The sequence below is a fragment of the Nelumbo nucifera genome, chromosome 1 (assembly GCF_055504915.1).
Source record: "Nelumbo nucifera cultivar China Antique chromosome 1, China Antique-T2T, whole genome shotgun sequence".
In the NCBI taxonomy this organism is placed as follows: Eukaryota; Viridiplantae; Streptophyta; class Magnoliopsida; order Proteales; family Nelumbonaceae; genus Nelumbo; species Nelumbo nucifera.
In genome coordinates this window covers 150,046,874-150,062,066 of record NC_142649.1, presented here as the reverse complement: position 1 = coordinate 150,062,066, position 15,193 = coordinate 150,046,874, and the positions used below count along the sequence as shown (strand labels likewise).

General features: G+C 40.6%; 2 protein-coding genes across 2 annotated transcripts; both read left to right on the top strand.

The window, feature by feature from the left end:
* The first annotated feature begins 303 nt into the window (after nucleotides 1–303).
* Nucleotides 304–7,530, top strand: LOC104606572 (kinesin-like protein KIN-12F). Its single transcript, XM_010271849.3, has 16 exons — nucleotides 304–764; nucleotides 914–1,051; nucleotides 1,166–1,249; nucleotides 1,359–1,484; nucleotides 1,578–1,637; nucleotides 1,736–1,789; nucleotides 1,908–2,000; nucleotides 2,244–2,339; nucleotides 2,503–2,651; nucleotides 3,424–3,570; nucleotides 4,155–4,284; nucleotides 4,378–5,412; nucleotides 5,506–5,604; nucleotides 5,686–5,808; nucleotides 6,013–6,783; nucleotides 7,007–7,530. Exons 1-16 carry the CDS (start codon nucleotides 465–467, stop codon nucleotides 7,250–7,252), a joined length of 3,651 nt encoding a protein of 1,216 aa, XP_010270151.1. The 5' UTR covers nucleotides 304–464; the 3' UTR covers nucleotides 7,253–7,530.
* A 345-nt stretch (nucleotides 7,531–7,875) lies between these two features.
* LOC104606571 (chloroplastic import inner membrane translocase subunit TIM22-2-like) lies at nucleotides 7,876–11,931 on the top strand. Its single transcript, XM_010271848.3, has 5 exons — nucleotides 7,876–8,257; nucleotides 10,366–10,430; nucleotides 10,555–10,627; nucleotides 10,708–10,761; nucleotides 11,465–11,931. Exons 1-5 carry the CDS (start codon nucleotides 8,089–8,091, stop codon nucleotides 11,701–11,703), a joined length of 600 nt encoding a protein of 199 aa, XP_010270150.1. The 5' UTR covers nucleotides 7,876–8,088; the 3' UTR covers nucleotides 11,704–11,931.
* The last annotated feature ends 3,262 nt before the right edge of the window (nucleotides 11,932–15,193 follow it).

Below are 15,193 nucleotides of genomic sequence, written 5' to 3'. Positions count from 1 at the left end.
TGTCATAAGCAATTGTAATTATTACCTTTATCGATCTTGCAATAAAGTAAAGTACAAACATGAAATGAAAAAAAGTAAACATAACCAAACACAGAGATCACCTACCGTTTTAAAGGGTATAACTGTAATTTCCAAAAATTTAAGATCACCTAGCGTCACCTGCTGAGAGTCTAGGGTGAGTTCACACTTGTGGTCACAAGATATATTTATTTTTAAAATTTCAGGGCATGTTTGAATCGATTTCTGAAAAATCAGAGTATGTTTAGAAGGGTATTTTTGTCATCTGACGTAAATTCAAACATTTCTTTCAACGGTTCACAAACAAACGTTTCCCTCTCTCTCGACACATTTAAATTGGAGCGTCTCTTTTTCTCTCTCTTGAAAGACCTCTCTCTCTCTCTCACTCTACTCCTTACCACTCCGCTCTATCAGAACTCTTTTCTCGATCAGATCTCGAAACTATCATGAAACGAAGCATGGACGTCTCAGAAAATCGATTTTTTGGAGGCATTTCTACCCAAGCGATGCGTAGTCTTCTTCCAAGATCCGTCTCTAACAAGCAGAAGACTAACTCTACTTATTTCAAATCCAGATCCGACAGAGAAAACACCCCTCCGCCCGATCCCAACATTCAAATCCATAATGGCACTGCCTCTCCTTCGATTGCTAAAAGATCACCGGAAAAACCAGTGAATTTCCAGAAACAGAGCACAACATCCGTAGATCAAGAAGTAACTTGTGTTCCTTCTGATCCGTCGGTTAAGGTACTTCGAATTTCGTTTTTTCCCCTCCAAATAACTTATAATCTTCAAATTTTGCTTCTTTTGCAATCTCGCGCTCTTGTTTTATTTATTTATTTACTTCGAAGTTAGATTTGATTTTTTTTTTTTTATTCTTGTGAAATCATTGGTAGATTGTGGTGAGGATTAAACCATTCAATGGTCAAGGGAGACGGGAAGATTGGGCTGTCCAGAAAATTTCTTCTAAAGCATTAACCGTTGGGGACCGATCTTTTACCTTTGACTCAATTGTTGATTCGGGTTCTTCTCAGGTAGGAGGACTCAAATCTCCGTATGCATTTGAGTATCATTTTATAGTCTTTCAGTTGTATTTGGATTTGGGAAAGTTTTCATAGCTCAGTTGTTTGTTATATTGCTTTTCTCAGGAAGATGTTTTTCAGTTAATCGGTGTACCTTTGGTAAAAAATTCATTGGCGGGTTTCAATACGTCGATTCTTTCATATGGACAGGTATTAATGTGTTTTCTCTCTTTGCTTTTACTTCCCCATATTTTCTTATTTATTTCTTCCGTATGAGTCCCATTCATGTTGATGCAACTTTGCTGAATTCTATCACTAGACTGGAAGCGGAAAAACTTACACAATGTGGGGTCCGCCAAGTTCCATGGTTGAGGGGCACTCCTCCAGTCGCAACCAAGGAATTGTCCCCCGGATCTTCCAGATGCTGTTTTCTGAGATTGACAGAGTATGCTTTTAACTTCATTTCATTTATTTTCTTCTGTTCTTTATTTAAATTCCCAGAATGGGTTCATTTTCATTTCTTCTATTTGCCATTCAGCAACACGAGAACTCTGATGGGAAACAGATAAATTACCAATGTCGTTGTTCTTTTCTGGAGGTACTGTTCTATGATTGTTAACGCATACAGTTCAGGTCAAGTAACTGGTTATTCAATTGATACTTCACCGTTTACATATAACTTATTTCTGGATGTAGATATACAATGAACAGATCAATGATTTACTTGATCCAACGCGGCGGAACCTTGAGGTAGAGAGTTTTTTAACTTGTACATTTTAGTCTTGATTTGATTTTGTTCTGATTTTCTTTGTTTTATTTATTTATGTTTTTTACTATGGTATCGTTGTTTTTGCCCCATTTGGACCAGATAAGGGATGATGCCAAGAATGGTTTCTATGTTGAGAATCTCTACGAGGAATATATGACTAGCTATGAGGACGTAGCACAAATTCTGATCAAGGTAGGGCACAGACGACATGCACTTATCTTTACTGGCATCATTGCCCTTGTGTTAAGTGAGAATCCGGAAATGGTGACTGAACTTTAGATAAGATACATTTATGTATAATAATTTTTCTATTTTCCCCCTTGCCTTGCGTCTCAAAGTGCCGCCTCTTACACTGAAACTTTCAGTTGTATATTTCTTCCGGTTCCATTCACTGCACTATTTCAACTGTTAATTTTGTTTAATATTACGATGCAGGGGCTTTCAAATCGAAAAGTTGGTGCAACAAGCATAAATTCCAAAAGCTCTCGATCTCATATCATTTTTACTTGCATCATCGAATCTTGGTGCAAGGTATACGTGTATACAGATCCGTTAGTTGTTGCTTTCATTAGTCTTCCTATGATTAGATACCCTATGTTGGATCACTTATTGTGATAAACTATTGTATGCGTGTATGCTTGTACTGGTATTCTTGTTTATACTAATGGAAACAAAACAATTTCAAAATTTCCAGAGCACCTCATCAAAGTGCTTTAGCAGTTCAAAAACAAGCAGAATTAGTCTAATTGATCTTGCTGGTTCGGAAAGAAAAGCACCTGAAGATGCTGGTAGACAGTGTATGAAGGAAGACAAAAATGTGAAGAAGTCTCTTTCACAGTTGGGGTATGATTCCATGACCACAATTATGCTCAGTCTATTACTTGTTCTCATTGTCCAAAATATTTTGATATTTTTTTGAGATTAGGTGGATCAATGGCCACCCAGAGAATGGGGATCGGGTAGAAGATCTCCTGCTCCAAAATTGAACTAGTCAGATTATTGAATATCAGACTAATTTAGGACAGCATGCATCTTGGGTTAATGCGATTGCTTAGCTACTTTGAATTGATAATGAAGAGAAACTCTATGACATAATTCATTTCCCTTTTCCTTTATAATATGCTATGGTAGCCTTGAAAAATTAAAGTACCAGATCCAAGACATGCAGGTTCGATTCTACAATCTGTCTACAGCCTAACTTTGTGATTTAAGGCTGTAGATTTTGGCAATAAAGATAAGAATCTTGATAATCCGGCCTTTTCAAGTTTGGATTTTAGAATCCATGTTTTGCATTTTATAGTCCCTTGCTATATCACTCCTTAACCTTTAGCCTTATGACAAATAATACTTCACATGCAAAATTTGCACTCTTTAATTTTCATTAAGGCTCAGTTTGGAAGGAGTACAAATACAAATTTGTAGAGTGTAAATACATACAAAATAATACAAAATACAAGGTTTTACATTCTACAAATTTGCATTTGTACTCCTTCCAAACTGAGCCTTAGTAGTTGGATCCTTCTTTCTTATATTCTCAAAGTAAACAGACTTGGTTGTATTTGATTATTTCTTTTTCAGAATAGCCCAATAACCCCCTTTTCTGCGACATCTGCAGGCACTTGGTGAATATTCTTGCAGAGGGTGCTGAATCTGGGAAGAAGGATATTCCGTACAGATCTTCATGTTTAACACATTTACTGCAGGAATCACTTGGAGGCAATGCCAAACTCACAGTTATCTGTGCCATTTCGCCAGATGTCAGGTAATTCAGAACTTCATGGTTAACACATTTATATTCTGCTGACAGGAATTCATTACCTCTATGCTCATTGGGTGTAGGAGAAGGTGCTTCAAATTGGTTGACCCAATTGGATGATCTTAACAATTTGTGATTGCTAATATGAGTCATGTTTGTTTACTTCATTCTAATTAGGTATATGTGTTCTGTTAAAATAAACAAATTCTAAATTATTTTCCATCACATCACTTACCCCGTCCATGTCATCCTGTGCTCCTAAAGTCTTACAAAAATTGGTCCAGTTTTTCCTCGAAGCACATAATCTTCCCAATTTGACTCCCTTTGACTGGATCGATTATCACTGCTGCCGTTATTAACTAAATTCCATTTGTCAAGAATTAAGCGTAGGATCCATGCCATTCAAGGTAGGAAAGATCATAGGCATGTTTCTTGTAAACATTTTGATCCCAGCATCTACCTCTCTTTTCCCATCCATGCCATCCTATGGCTTTTGTCATGCAATTGTAGAACCATCTTCGTAGTCTATCACACGGCTAAACTTTGCGCAATATATGCCTAAAACAATGTCCTGTCCTTGTAAAATGCAGATGCAAAGGTGAAACACTAAGCACACTAAGGTTTGGACAACGAGCAAAATGCATACAGAATGTGCCAGTGATAAATGAAATAAGAGAGGATGATGTAAATGATCTTAGTGACCAGATTCGTCAGCTAAAGGTTTACTTTCTCTACTGGGGTGATACCTAAATTATCTGATCTATGTTTGTTCTAATCCAAAACCATCAAATTTGTTTATTTCATGGACTGCAGGAAGAACTTGTAAGAGCAAAGTCAAGCGTGCACAACTCAATTGGTAATCAAAGCGGATACTTTAAGGGGAGAAATGCTCGTGAAAACTTAAACCAGCTGAGGTTAAGTCTTAACCGCTCTCTAATCTTACCTCGCATAGACAATGACTCCGATTCTGAAGAAATAAATGTTGATGAGGAGGATATAACAGAACTGCGTGTTCAGCTAGAAAACCTGCATGATTCCTGCAAAGATAACTCAACAGAACCACCTGAGGAGAAAATTCAGATCCAGTTGTCTTCCTGTAAAGGAAGTTCTGAGGTAGATATTGCCAGTGAACTTGATACAAGCCCCTCCACTGAAGAATGCAACATTGCAAAAACTACCATCAGGCAATCTGGGACAGAACAGTCCCACAAGGACAATTGTGGATCTTTGGAGAATCCTCCTGCTCTGTCAGATACTGCAAATATGGCTAACCCTGCATTGGCAAATAGCCTTTTGATCAAACCATGCCAACGATCTGCAGTCCTTCAGGATCCAACCTTGTCCGAGTCTCCTAAATTTGTAAACACCCAGAAGAAAAGCATGGGCAGAGTGTCAGATCTATTGGCATCTGAAAACCACACATCAGAGAGTCCCAAGTTCAATCCGGAAGTCTTGAGACAGTCACTTAAAAGAAATGATCATGTTTATTCATCCTTGCGGGCAAGCAACATATTCTCACCCACTGAGTCCTTGGCTGCCAGCCTTCACAGGGGCTTGCAGATTATCAATCATCATCAAATGAACTCGGCATCAAATAAGTCATCGATTTCCTTCTCTTTTGAGCACTTGGCGCTGAAACCGAGTCAAGAAGTTGACAAAGCTGATGCAGGTGTTCAGACATTGCCAGAAGTGCAACCATCTCTTGATGGACCCACTGTTTATTTCCTGTGTGCCTCTTGCAAACAAAAAAAGTTTAATGGTTCAAGCAAAATCCAGGATAACTTTAATATGTGGATCATGCCAGTAGAGAAAGCAGGGATTGATCAATCAACAACTGAAATGCCTAAAGTATGCTGAAGTTAATAAGCATTTTTTAGATTTTCAAAATCCTCCTTTTGGTTGTTTATTTTGTTTTAATCTGACTCCTTTTCTATTAATCAGGACATCGAAATGGTTTCATCAACAGACACGGTAAGAGAGAAAGATCTTGAAAATCTTTGTGCAGAACAAGCAGCAAAAATCGAGCAACTAAATCGACTGGTGATTAATTTTGAGAACTTTAGACTATGGAATGCCTATATATAAGCTCTTGTACTTTAAGTAACATTCTAAATATCGCAGGTTGAGCAATACAAACTCGAGAGAGAACACAGTTCCACCGCAGAACAGGGTCAGGTTATCAGTGCTATTTGTCCTGAGGCCTTAACAAATGATGAACCGAAATTGTTGGAAAACAATAATAAGGTGGGCATTCTTTCACTCTTTTTTATCATTACTATTCAACTGAGTCTGCCCCCTTCAAAGTTGTTCTGGAATCTGGACCATTCTGGCATCATAGAGATTGCCCTATCTTTTCCGGAACCTGTCTACAACATGGATACGCTTCAGTTTATATGAATATCCTGTTTTTTTCTTTTTTTTCCTGTTTGTGACGGTTGATATTTGCAGCTTCTGAGGTACAATCAAGAGAACCCAGAGAAATGTGAGCCAACGGAGCTAAAGGAAGAGATTGATCATGAGTTTAGAGAGGCGTTCTTTGACATAAACGAGAGAGAAAAGCTTCTTATGGAAATTCAAAGTTTAAAGAGGAAATTGCAGTCATATACAAATTCTTCCTTGAACGAATCAATCGAGAGACAAAGTTCCTCTCTGTTATTACTATCAAGCCAACCAAGAAATGTAGATTCCCATGGCAAGAGTGATGAAGAAATTGATAAGGAAAGACAGAGGTGGACAGAGATGGAGAGTGAGTGGATATCTTTGACCGATGAACTTAGAATTGATCTTGAATCAAAACGTCGGCATGCTGAGAAGGTAGAGGCGGAATTGAGGATAGAGAAAAAATGCACGGAGGAGTTGGATGACGCACTACAAAGGGCTGTCCTAGGCCATGCTAGAATTGTTGAACACTATGCTGAGCTGCAAGAGAAGCACAACGAATTGCTTGGAAGGCATCGGATGGTCATGGAAGGGATTGCTGAAGTGAAGAGGGCAGCCGCAAAAGCAGGAACCAAGAAGGGTAGTGGTTCTCGTTTTGCCAAGTCACTTGCTGCAGAACTTTCAGCCGCGAGAATGGAGAAGGAGAAAGAAAGGGAATACTTGAAAAAGGAGAACAGGAGTCTCAAAATTCAACTTCGAGACACTGCAGAAGCTGTTCATGCTGCTGGGGAACTCCTTGTGAGATTGAGGGAGACAGAAGAAGCTGCCTCTGTGGCAGAAGTAAGTAAACAAAACTACTTTTCATAACACAGGATGGTTGCTCATATGATTAAGGTTCACCATATAGGCATGATGTGCCATGGATGACCTGATGGGGATAAAACTCCTTATAAAAACAAGCAAACAAACAGTTTAGTGTTTTTCTTCCAATGGCTTTCTGTCATGATTTTGGTATTGACAAAGCTTACACTTGAGATGAACTTCATTTTCCTCGCTTGTGCAGGAGAACTTTATGAGAGTTCAGGAAGAGAATGAGAAACTAAAGAAGCACATGGAGAAATTGAAGAGAAAACACAAGATGGAGATGGTCACCATGAAACAGTACCTTGCAGAGAGCCGGTTGCCAGAATCTGCTTTGCAACCACTATACCAACAGGATTCTGATATAGCAGACAGCAAGACAACTCCATTTCCCGATGATCAGGCATGGAGAGCTGAATTCGGATCAATATATCAAGAGCGTTATTAATTAATTCGGATCAATATATATGAGTTCTGCGAGACAGTTCCAGTTCAAACCCAACTTTGCCACTCAGCCTGCTTCTGACCCTACTTGGGTTGGAGCAATTAGACGGATTACATGTGATGGATACCAGTTGGCTTGATTTGCTTTGGTGTGGAAGAAGAATGTTTGTGTTTTAGTGTCTGATCTACTTACTATAACAAAGATGTCATTGTATGCTAGAATTCTTTGAAAATCTGCAATTCAATCTCAATTCTCACTCTATGAAAGCTATTTTCATTCAATTTGCAATTCAATCCTTATAAGTTGGTTCTTTTTAACGGGTTGGGTTTTAATTTCCTGGGGGTAATCCGTAAATAGGGAAAAAAATGGTCTTCTTTCTAAATTCAACGGCCTGATTCACGCAACACGCAAGGAGAGCTCCATTGACAGCCCAGACTGTCCAACGTAAGACAGCCATGGTTTTGTCGGTAATCGTTTTGAAATCTCCCTCTTGGACGGATTCTAAAATATCTACGGGTTTTTGTACATCTTCGTCAATTCACACTCACAGCAAAGGAGTCTATACATACTCAAGGAACGGAGCAATCCTAGTGGTTGACCCATTGAGATCACTTGTATGAGCCTCCGCCTTCAGGTTTCAAATAGTCGTGCTTGCCACGTGGCTCTTATCAAGCCATTGGATTGTGGGCCATTTTCCTTCTTTAGATGGACCCATATATATCTACTGTAAAACGTGTACTACTGAAGGAGATAAAATAAGAAAATGGAGTTGACAGAGGCCATTTTTGCATCGTTACAGGGAGAGAGCAAAATACGGTGAGGACTGAGGAAGTGAGGATATGGCAAACGCGGCTTCTCCGAACCCCGACACTGACACTGAGATCGACAATAACGATAGCCCTATTCCTTCAGATGGTCTAATTCCTTCTGTGACCCCTTTGGTTTGCCTTCTGAGGTTCGCCGGCGACTCGGCAGCTGGTGCTTTCATGGGTTCAATATTCGGCTATGGTTGGTTCTATCTTCTCTTATCTTCTTACAAAAATTAATAGCCATGTAATATACTTTTTCTTTTTTTGGTGGATTTGGTCCTCTCTTATTTTATTTCTTTGTTGTCTGTTGCGTTCTAGAGTACTGTCCTTTAGAATGATCCATTCCCGTGGGCTCAGTTTGGAAAGAGTGCAAATACATACAAAATACAATGTTTTGCACTCTACATATTTGTATTTGTACTCCTTCCAAACTGAGCCGTAGTTAAAAATGGTTTTTCCCCTCCTTTTTTGATGGGTTTGTTCAAATTCCTTGAATTGGGTTTTCGGATATACTTTACATAGTGCATGTGAAACAAATACTTATGGTTGTTACATTGCGATTGCAGGATCAATCTTTTTATATGCGTTGTGCATCCGAGTTGATGGGCAGTGCTCTTTGTTTTGTTAAAAAAAAACGTGTAAGATCCTGAAAATTATGTTAAAAAATGCAAATGATTGTATTTGCACTAGTCTCACGAATAAGAAAGTGATCTCCTGTGCCCAGTGAAGAGGGGAAAACTGAAAATGATTGTAGACCTATTACTAAGAAGTAGTTCAAGAATGCATTAGGGTGAAACTAACACTTTTGTCCTGATTATAATTTCTTTGTAAAGTGAAGCTGGAAATGCTTATGCCAAATACCTTGTCAAGAATTAATCTTAGATTATTGAGTCATCTCAGGTTGATTGCTGCCCAATATGAGGTGTACCATGTTGTTTGAGATTCAACTCAATGCAAATCATACAATGTATGGATTTCAGATTGAACAATCTTAAGTCCAATGAATTCTAGATGACTGACTAATTAATTGAAACATGTTCAAATTTGACAAGTGTTTGATAGGGACCCTTAGAACCATTAGGAGCTGGTGGTGCATTCAGAGGTTCAGGATAGGGGGATTGTCCTGCTGTTCTGTGGCCTGATTGCAATGGTGTCTCCATTAGAGAAAAGAGTGTGTATTGCTTATGGCCTTAAGTTGATGTTCTTATCAGGTAATGAGTGAGACTCCCAGTTTGTCATTGGATGGATGCTAGATGGTTTTGGTAGTCCATGGAACTGGATACATTTCATTAAGGAACCTAGAACTTTGGATTCCATAAGGAGCACCTTATTAAGATAGCTGTGAAGGTTAACCAATTTGATGGCAGAGATGCTTGCTAGAGCCAGGTTTTGAGAAGTGAGATGTATTGGTTTTCTTCTACTCTGGGCTAGTCTTTTGCTTCTTGTGGAATTTGTTTTTGCACTTATGACGATGGCCTCTATAAATATTCATTGATTTAACTTAACAGTTAACACCTAGAATTTGAGAGTTGTTTCAACATGGAAGTGTTTGTCTTTCAAAGCATATTTTTAAGTGGTTGTCTTGCAGAAGGAAAATAAGACTATGCTCTTTAAGGCTTAGCTCTCACTTACAAACTATTTCATGCACTTTGGAGAGTTGAAAGAAGGATAATTTTTGAAAAAGAAAAAGGAATTCTTACTAATTCATGTAGTTTCTGCTAATAGCCTTGCTGACTCTCTTGCAAGGGCAGGGACTAGCTTGATAACATTCTCAGTCCCTTGAGCTCTCTGTGTTGAGTGAGCCTTAGGTTGCTCAGTTCATACAGTGAAAATTGATGGGCTGTTTTTTTAATTTCCTCTTACATATTTATAAAACTTTTTGTTTTCTGTGGCACCACTAATCAAACAAAAATATGGCGAAAGACTAACTTGTAACATTCTCTGTCCCCTGAGTTCTCTTTATTTTTTTTGATAAATGCCCTGAGTTCTCTTTATTTAGTCAGCTTTACACTGTTCAGTCTATACAGTGAAAATTGGTGGTCTTTTTTTAACTCCTTACACTAATAAAACTCTTTGTATGCTGTGGGCCTGTGGCATCTACAAGCAATCAACCTAAAAATGTAATATCAATAAGGGTAATGGGAAAAAACTTCCTTAGTATGCCAATATAGAAATTATCAAATTTTCACTTATTACTTGAGTTTAGATGTTCCACCACCAGTCACCTCTTCCCTTGTTCATGAAGACATTGTTTACTATTAGAATTTTGTGCACTCGCAAATGCATTATATAGGACATGTATTTCAGGTACAGGGTTGCTCAAAAGGAAAGGCTTTAAAGGATCTTTTGCAGAGGCTGGATCTTCTGCCAAGGTAATAGTCACTATTATCGTGTTTAATTTTAGCTTAGGGGATGATGTTAGAGACTCTATTATTCTCCCTATTTTAGATATGTGCTATTATGAGCTCAAGTTTTTATCTTCTGTACTTTCATCAGACATTTGCAGTTTTATCTGGAGTTCACAGTCTAGTTGTCTGCTTCTTAAAGAAGCTGAGAGGAAAAGATGATGGTATGGCATCAAACCATGGAATTACTGGTCCAATTTACATCGTTTCTTCTTTCTAATGAAACCATGCTATTCTTCTGTAGTCATAAATGCAGGGGTTGCTGGATGCTGCACGGGTCTTGCTCTAAGTTTTCCAGGTTCTTGCATGTTTTCATATTTTCATATATAGTATGTTATCTATTGCATATTTCTGCATATCAGGTTTTTAAGGAACCTGAATAATCAGTGTTTTATCTGACATAGCAGTTTCCTTGGAATTCCCCTGCTAAGCATTGATTAGTATTTATGACCATGCATTATATTCAGCGTTGCATATGCATGGGTGTAGACACAGGAGTTGATATTCCCTGCTCACCGACCAACAAACGTATGCATAGTTAGTCATTGTTAAACAATGGCATGTATTATCAATCAGGCATTGTCATACCTGTAGAAAATTCTGGTCATGCCCTTTGTTGTGTTATGGTGATAACTTTATATTGTTGAAAGATGGACTTTTATTATGTATTTTTTAAATTGTAAAACAAGCAAGGGAAAATGCTGATCAAAAAGAAAATAAAAAAACAAGGGAAATAAAGAAAGAGATGAAGTAATGCTGAAGAATTTGTGGGATTTGAAGGTGCAAACTGCCCTACTTTAGGAGAATCCGTGCAACACAGTAGGCCCAAATCATCAATTTGAGTTGTGAAAATGCTACATGCTATTTAAGATTTTCTGAAAGCATGATGTCCTTGACATTTGTTGCATTCACTAAAGCATCAAGTGGTGGATTTATGTTTTCATCATCCATGATTGCCAGCATTTTGTATTGAGATTTACTTCAACTGCTCCTGTTGGCAGGTGCACCTCAGGCTCTTCTCCAAAGCTGTCTCACCTTTGGAGCATTTTCGTTTATTATTGAAGGACTTAATAAGCAGCAGCCAGCATTGGCACACTCATTATCAATGAGGAACAGAGGGACGCCTAATGTTCTTCCTCCATTTACTCTCCCCCTTCCTGATGACTTAAAAGAAGGCTTCTCTGCCTTCTGCCAATCATTAAAGAAGCCCAAGAGAGATGTGCGGCCAACTTCACACTAATTACATTTGTAATGAAGTGCCTTTTCTTGTTCGTCATCATTATCCAGGATAGTTTGTCTAAGTATCAGTTCAGTTCAGTTCAGTTCACAGAGAGAGAGAGAGAGTTGCAAGCTGAATCGTGAAATACTTTTCTATGTGATTCCTCATGCCGATGTATCTTTGAATTATATGCTAAAAAGGAACTATTCTACCTGGGATTTTCATGAAGAAACTATTCAAATTTTCAAACAGGATTGCCGAATTTATGGTGCAAACCAAAACCAGATGCCAAATTTAGGAGCAACTCTAAACTGGACGTTAAGTTTGCATATAGTTCATATCGCCTTGTGTTACTGACTCTGATTTGCCTACTCACCTGACGTAAAATTACAGTTTCTCTTCTTATTTGCAATTAGTGGTGTAATGTTGGCCTTGCCATGCTTGCAGACGGGCTTTGGCAGGTCGTGCTTGCTCGGCACGAAACCCCCAAGAGGGGAGCTCAGCACGGCCCAAGGCCTGAGTGCAGGCCGTGCTGGGTTGTGCCAGGCTATGGGTGGCATATGGTTTTTTAAGGGAAAATTCCCGATTAGTATCATGTATTTTGGGCTTAGTGCCACTTTGGTTTCTGAATTTTAAGATGTGATAATTCAGTATTTGCATTTTCAAAACATGCCAATCCAGTACCTGCCTGTCACCCAGCCGTTAAGAGACATTCGAAAATGCACAAATGCTGTTTAAGTGTTATTTAATTTTCTTTATCAACCATTAAAACATTGATAAAAAATGAATAGTCTCAAATTCTTGTCTCTTCTATTCAAGAAAGTTGGGATCATGTTTCATTGGGTATTTTGGTAATTCCAATTTTCTTGAATAGATGAAGCAAGGATTTGGGATTATTCATTTTTAAAGTTTAGGGACCAAAGCGGCACTAGACCCAAATTATAGGGTATGGATGAGCAAGAAAAACCAAAAAACTGAACCAAACCAAAAAACCGATCGAAATCAAACCGAAAATTCAGTTAACCAAACCGGTTGGTTCAGTTTCAATTAACCAATATAGAAAATCGGTGGTTAAATGAATTGACCAATATACATATATTTCTATATATTTTATATATACTTATGTATATTATATATTTTTTTATATATTATAAATTAATAAATATGCATTATATGTGATGTAGCACGATCCGGTCACTCCTAACTGGTACTCACGTGGCTCCTGAGAGGTACTTGAGACAAGAAGGAAGAAGAATAACTCTTGGGGGGCTCGCCCGGCGGGAACACTCCGATGATTAAGTCAGTTTTCTGTGTGATAAGCAAAAGGAAAACGAAAGCTAAGAGTGCAGATTGCACAGGTGGTTCGAAGATACCTTGTTCCTTGAGAATCAGCTTCTTCTAACAGAATTTCATTGCTTCAGGCCCTCTGGCTTCTGACAGGGCAGGTATAACCGCCACTGTTAGTCTGCCACAGCCGCTACAGGCAAGGCTGAGGTGGCACACATGGGGCCGTCGTTGCAGGGTACGTGCCTATCAAGTGTAAGACGCCTTCTAAAGGTGACAGGCACGACGCTGTCTGACGAGGGACATGGCTACTGTCCCCAGATTTGTCAGGTACGGTGGTCGGGCAGGAGATCTTTCGGCAGTGCGCCGAACTACCACTTCGCGAGTTACCCTGTGCCGGGCTATCTTATAAACGGCGAGTTGCCTGTGGCAAGCTATGTCGAGCTACTTGGCCCGAGGTGCTTTCACCCCGGGGTGTCTAGAGGTGGATTGGTGAGTGATCCGAAGTCCAGCGGGAAGAGCTCGGGGATCGAGAAAGGTCAGGGTACCCCGACCTCAGGGTATCTCGAAGTGTCGTAACCCCGGGGAGGAGGCACAGGCAAGACGACTTCTGGCGAGTAGTTTATCCGTCCAGTTGCCAAGCTCAACTCAATGGGACCCTCCCCCCGAGTTGTGGTCATGTCAGTTGCACAGTCACGCACTGTTTGAGCAAGGTCTCGCCCACGTGTACCCGTGTTGCGAGGTCGGGCCAAATCACCCTCCATCAATTGCCCCTCACTCCCTGCGCTGGCGGCGATGACCTAGTGCGGGGAGGTCATGACGCGTCGGGTGGATTTGGCGTCGGTATTCATGCCGCTTTGTCACGCGCTCCATCCAATTGGACCGGTCTAGTGCCCGGTTTGATCAAAAAAGGCTCGAGTCGCGTCCGGATTACGTGCGGACCTCACGCGATTTGGACTTCGCGGCTGTCAAAAACGCGCTAAACCGTTTTCGCCTCGAGGAACCCGCGACTGTGGCTATAAATAGAGGGGCCCTTGACCATTTTCTTCGCCGCAAAGCTCTCGTTGTTAGCATTTGAGCTCGCGTTAGAGGTTTCTTAGCTTGGGTCTTCCAGTTCGTCTTGTTCTCCCAATCCGGTTGCGTTCCCTTGGTGAGTCCTCCCGAGCTTCCTTTCCCCTTTTAATTTGTTTCTTCCCTTCAATTCACTATGTCATCTACCCACCTACCTCGGCTCGGGGTGGCTCCTCTGCCGCTCAGCCATCCGAAGTATGGGTGGCTTCAGGTCATCTGGCGTCCACCTCCCACCGAGGTCGGGAGCCAGATCAGTTCGGCCCTTCTATAATGACTTTGGAGAGGCTTCAGGACCTCATACAGAGGTTCAACCTTCCTAAGGAATACACATATAGCCTTCCCACCGGCAACTTTCCATGGGAGCACGGTCCTAACGAGATCGTGATATTTAGGGAGCAACTGGTAGCCGGGCTTCGACTTCCTCTTCACCCTTTGATCATTGAGGTGTTGGTACACTTTAACATCACCTTGGACAAACTCCACCCAAACTCCATACGGAATGTGGTGGGGTCCATTTCTCTTTGCTTTGACCGCTCTCTCTCCATAGATTTAGATATTCTTAGCACAATTTTGGCCATAAAGAAGAGTGCTTTGGGCACTCTCCCCAGGCATAGGCGGTCCTACTACCTGTCCCCCCACCCGGGTTTCAAACTCATGCACAAGCTCCCGAGTAAAGTCCCAGCTTGGAAGTGGAACTACTTCGTAGTTCGGAGCAGCACGGGGTGGCCCTTCCCCACTGATTGGAGGATGGCCATTCAAGACCCCGGTGTCATCCTAGACGGGAAGACCAAGAAGGCGCTCCAGTCACTAGCTCAGCTCGGGTTGAATTATAAAGACTTCACATCCGAGGAGAAGCTCATCCAGGCCAACTTGAGCCCGGGTAGGTTTTCCTTCATTTCGACTTTCTGTTCATATGTTTACTTCGGGTTGCTGATGTCGTGTTTTGTTGCAGGTCCCATGGAGGCGGAGAAAATAGATAACCAGAAGCTCTTCCGCCGGATGAAGAGAAAGAAACGTGTAGCCAAGAAGGAAAACCTCCGCAGACTTCAGCCGAGCCCCAACCTCCGCAGACTTCAGCCTCGGGGCCCGAGGTGGTAGCAGAGCCTATCACCGACTTGGAAGAAGGGATTGTGCCTTGGGGGCCCGAGGTGATAGT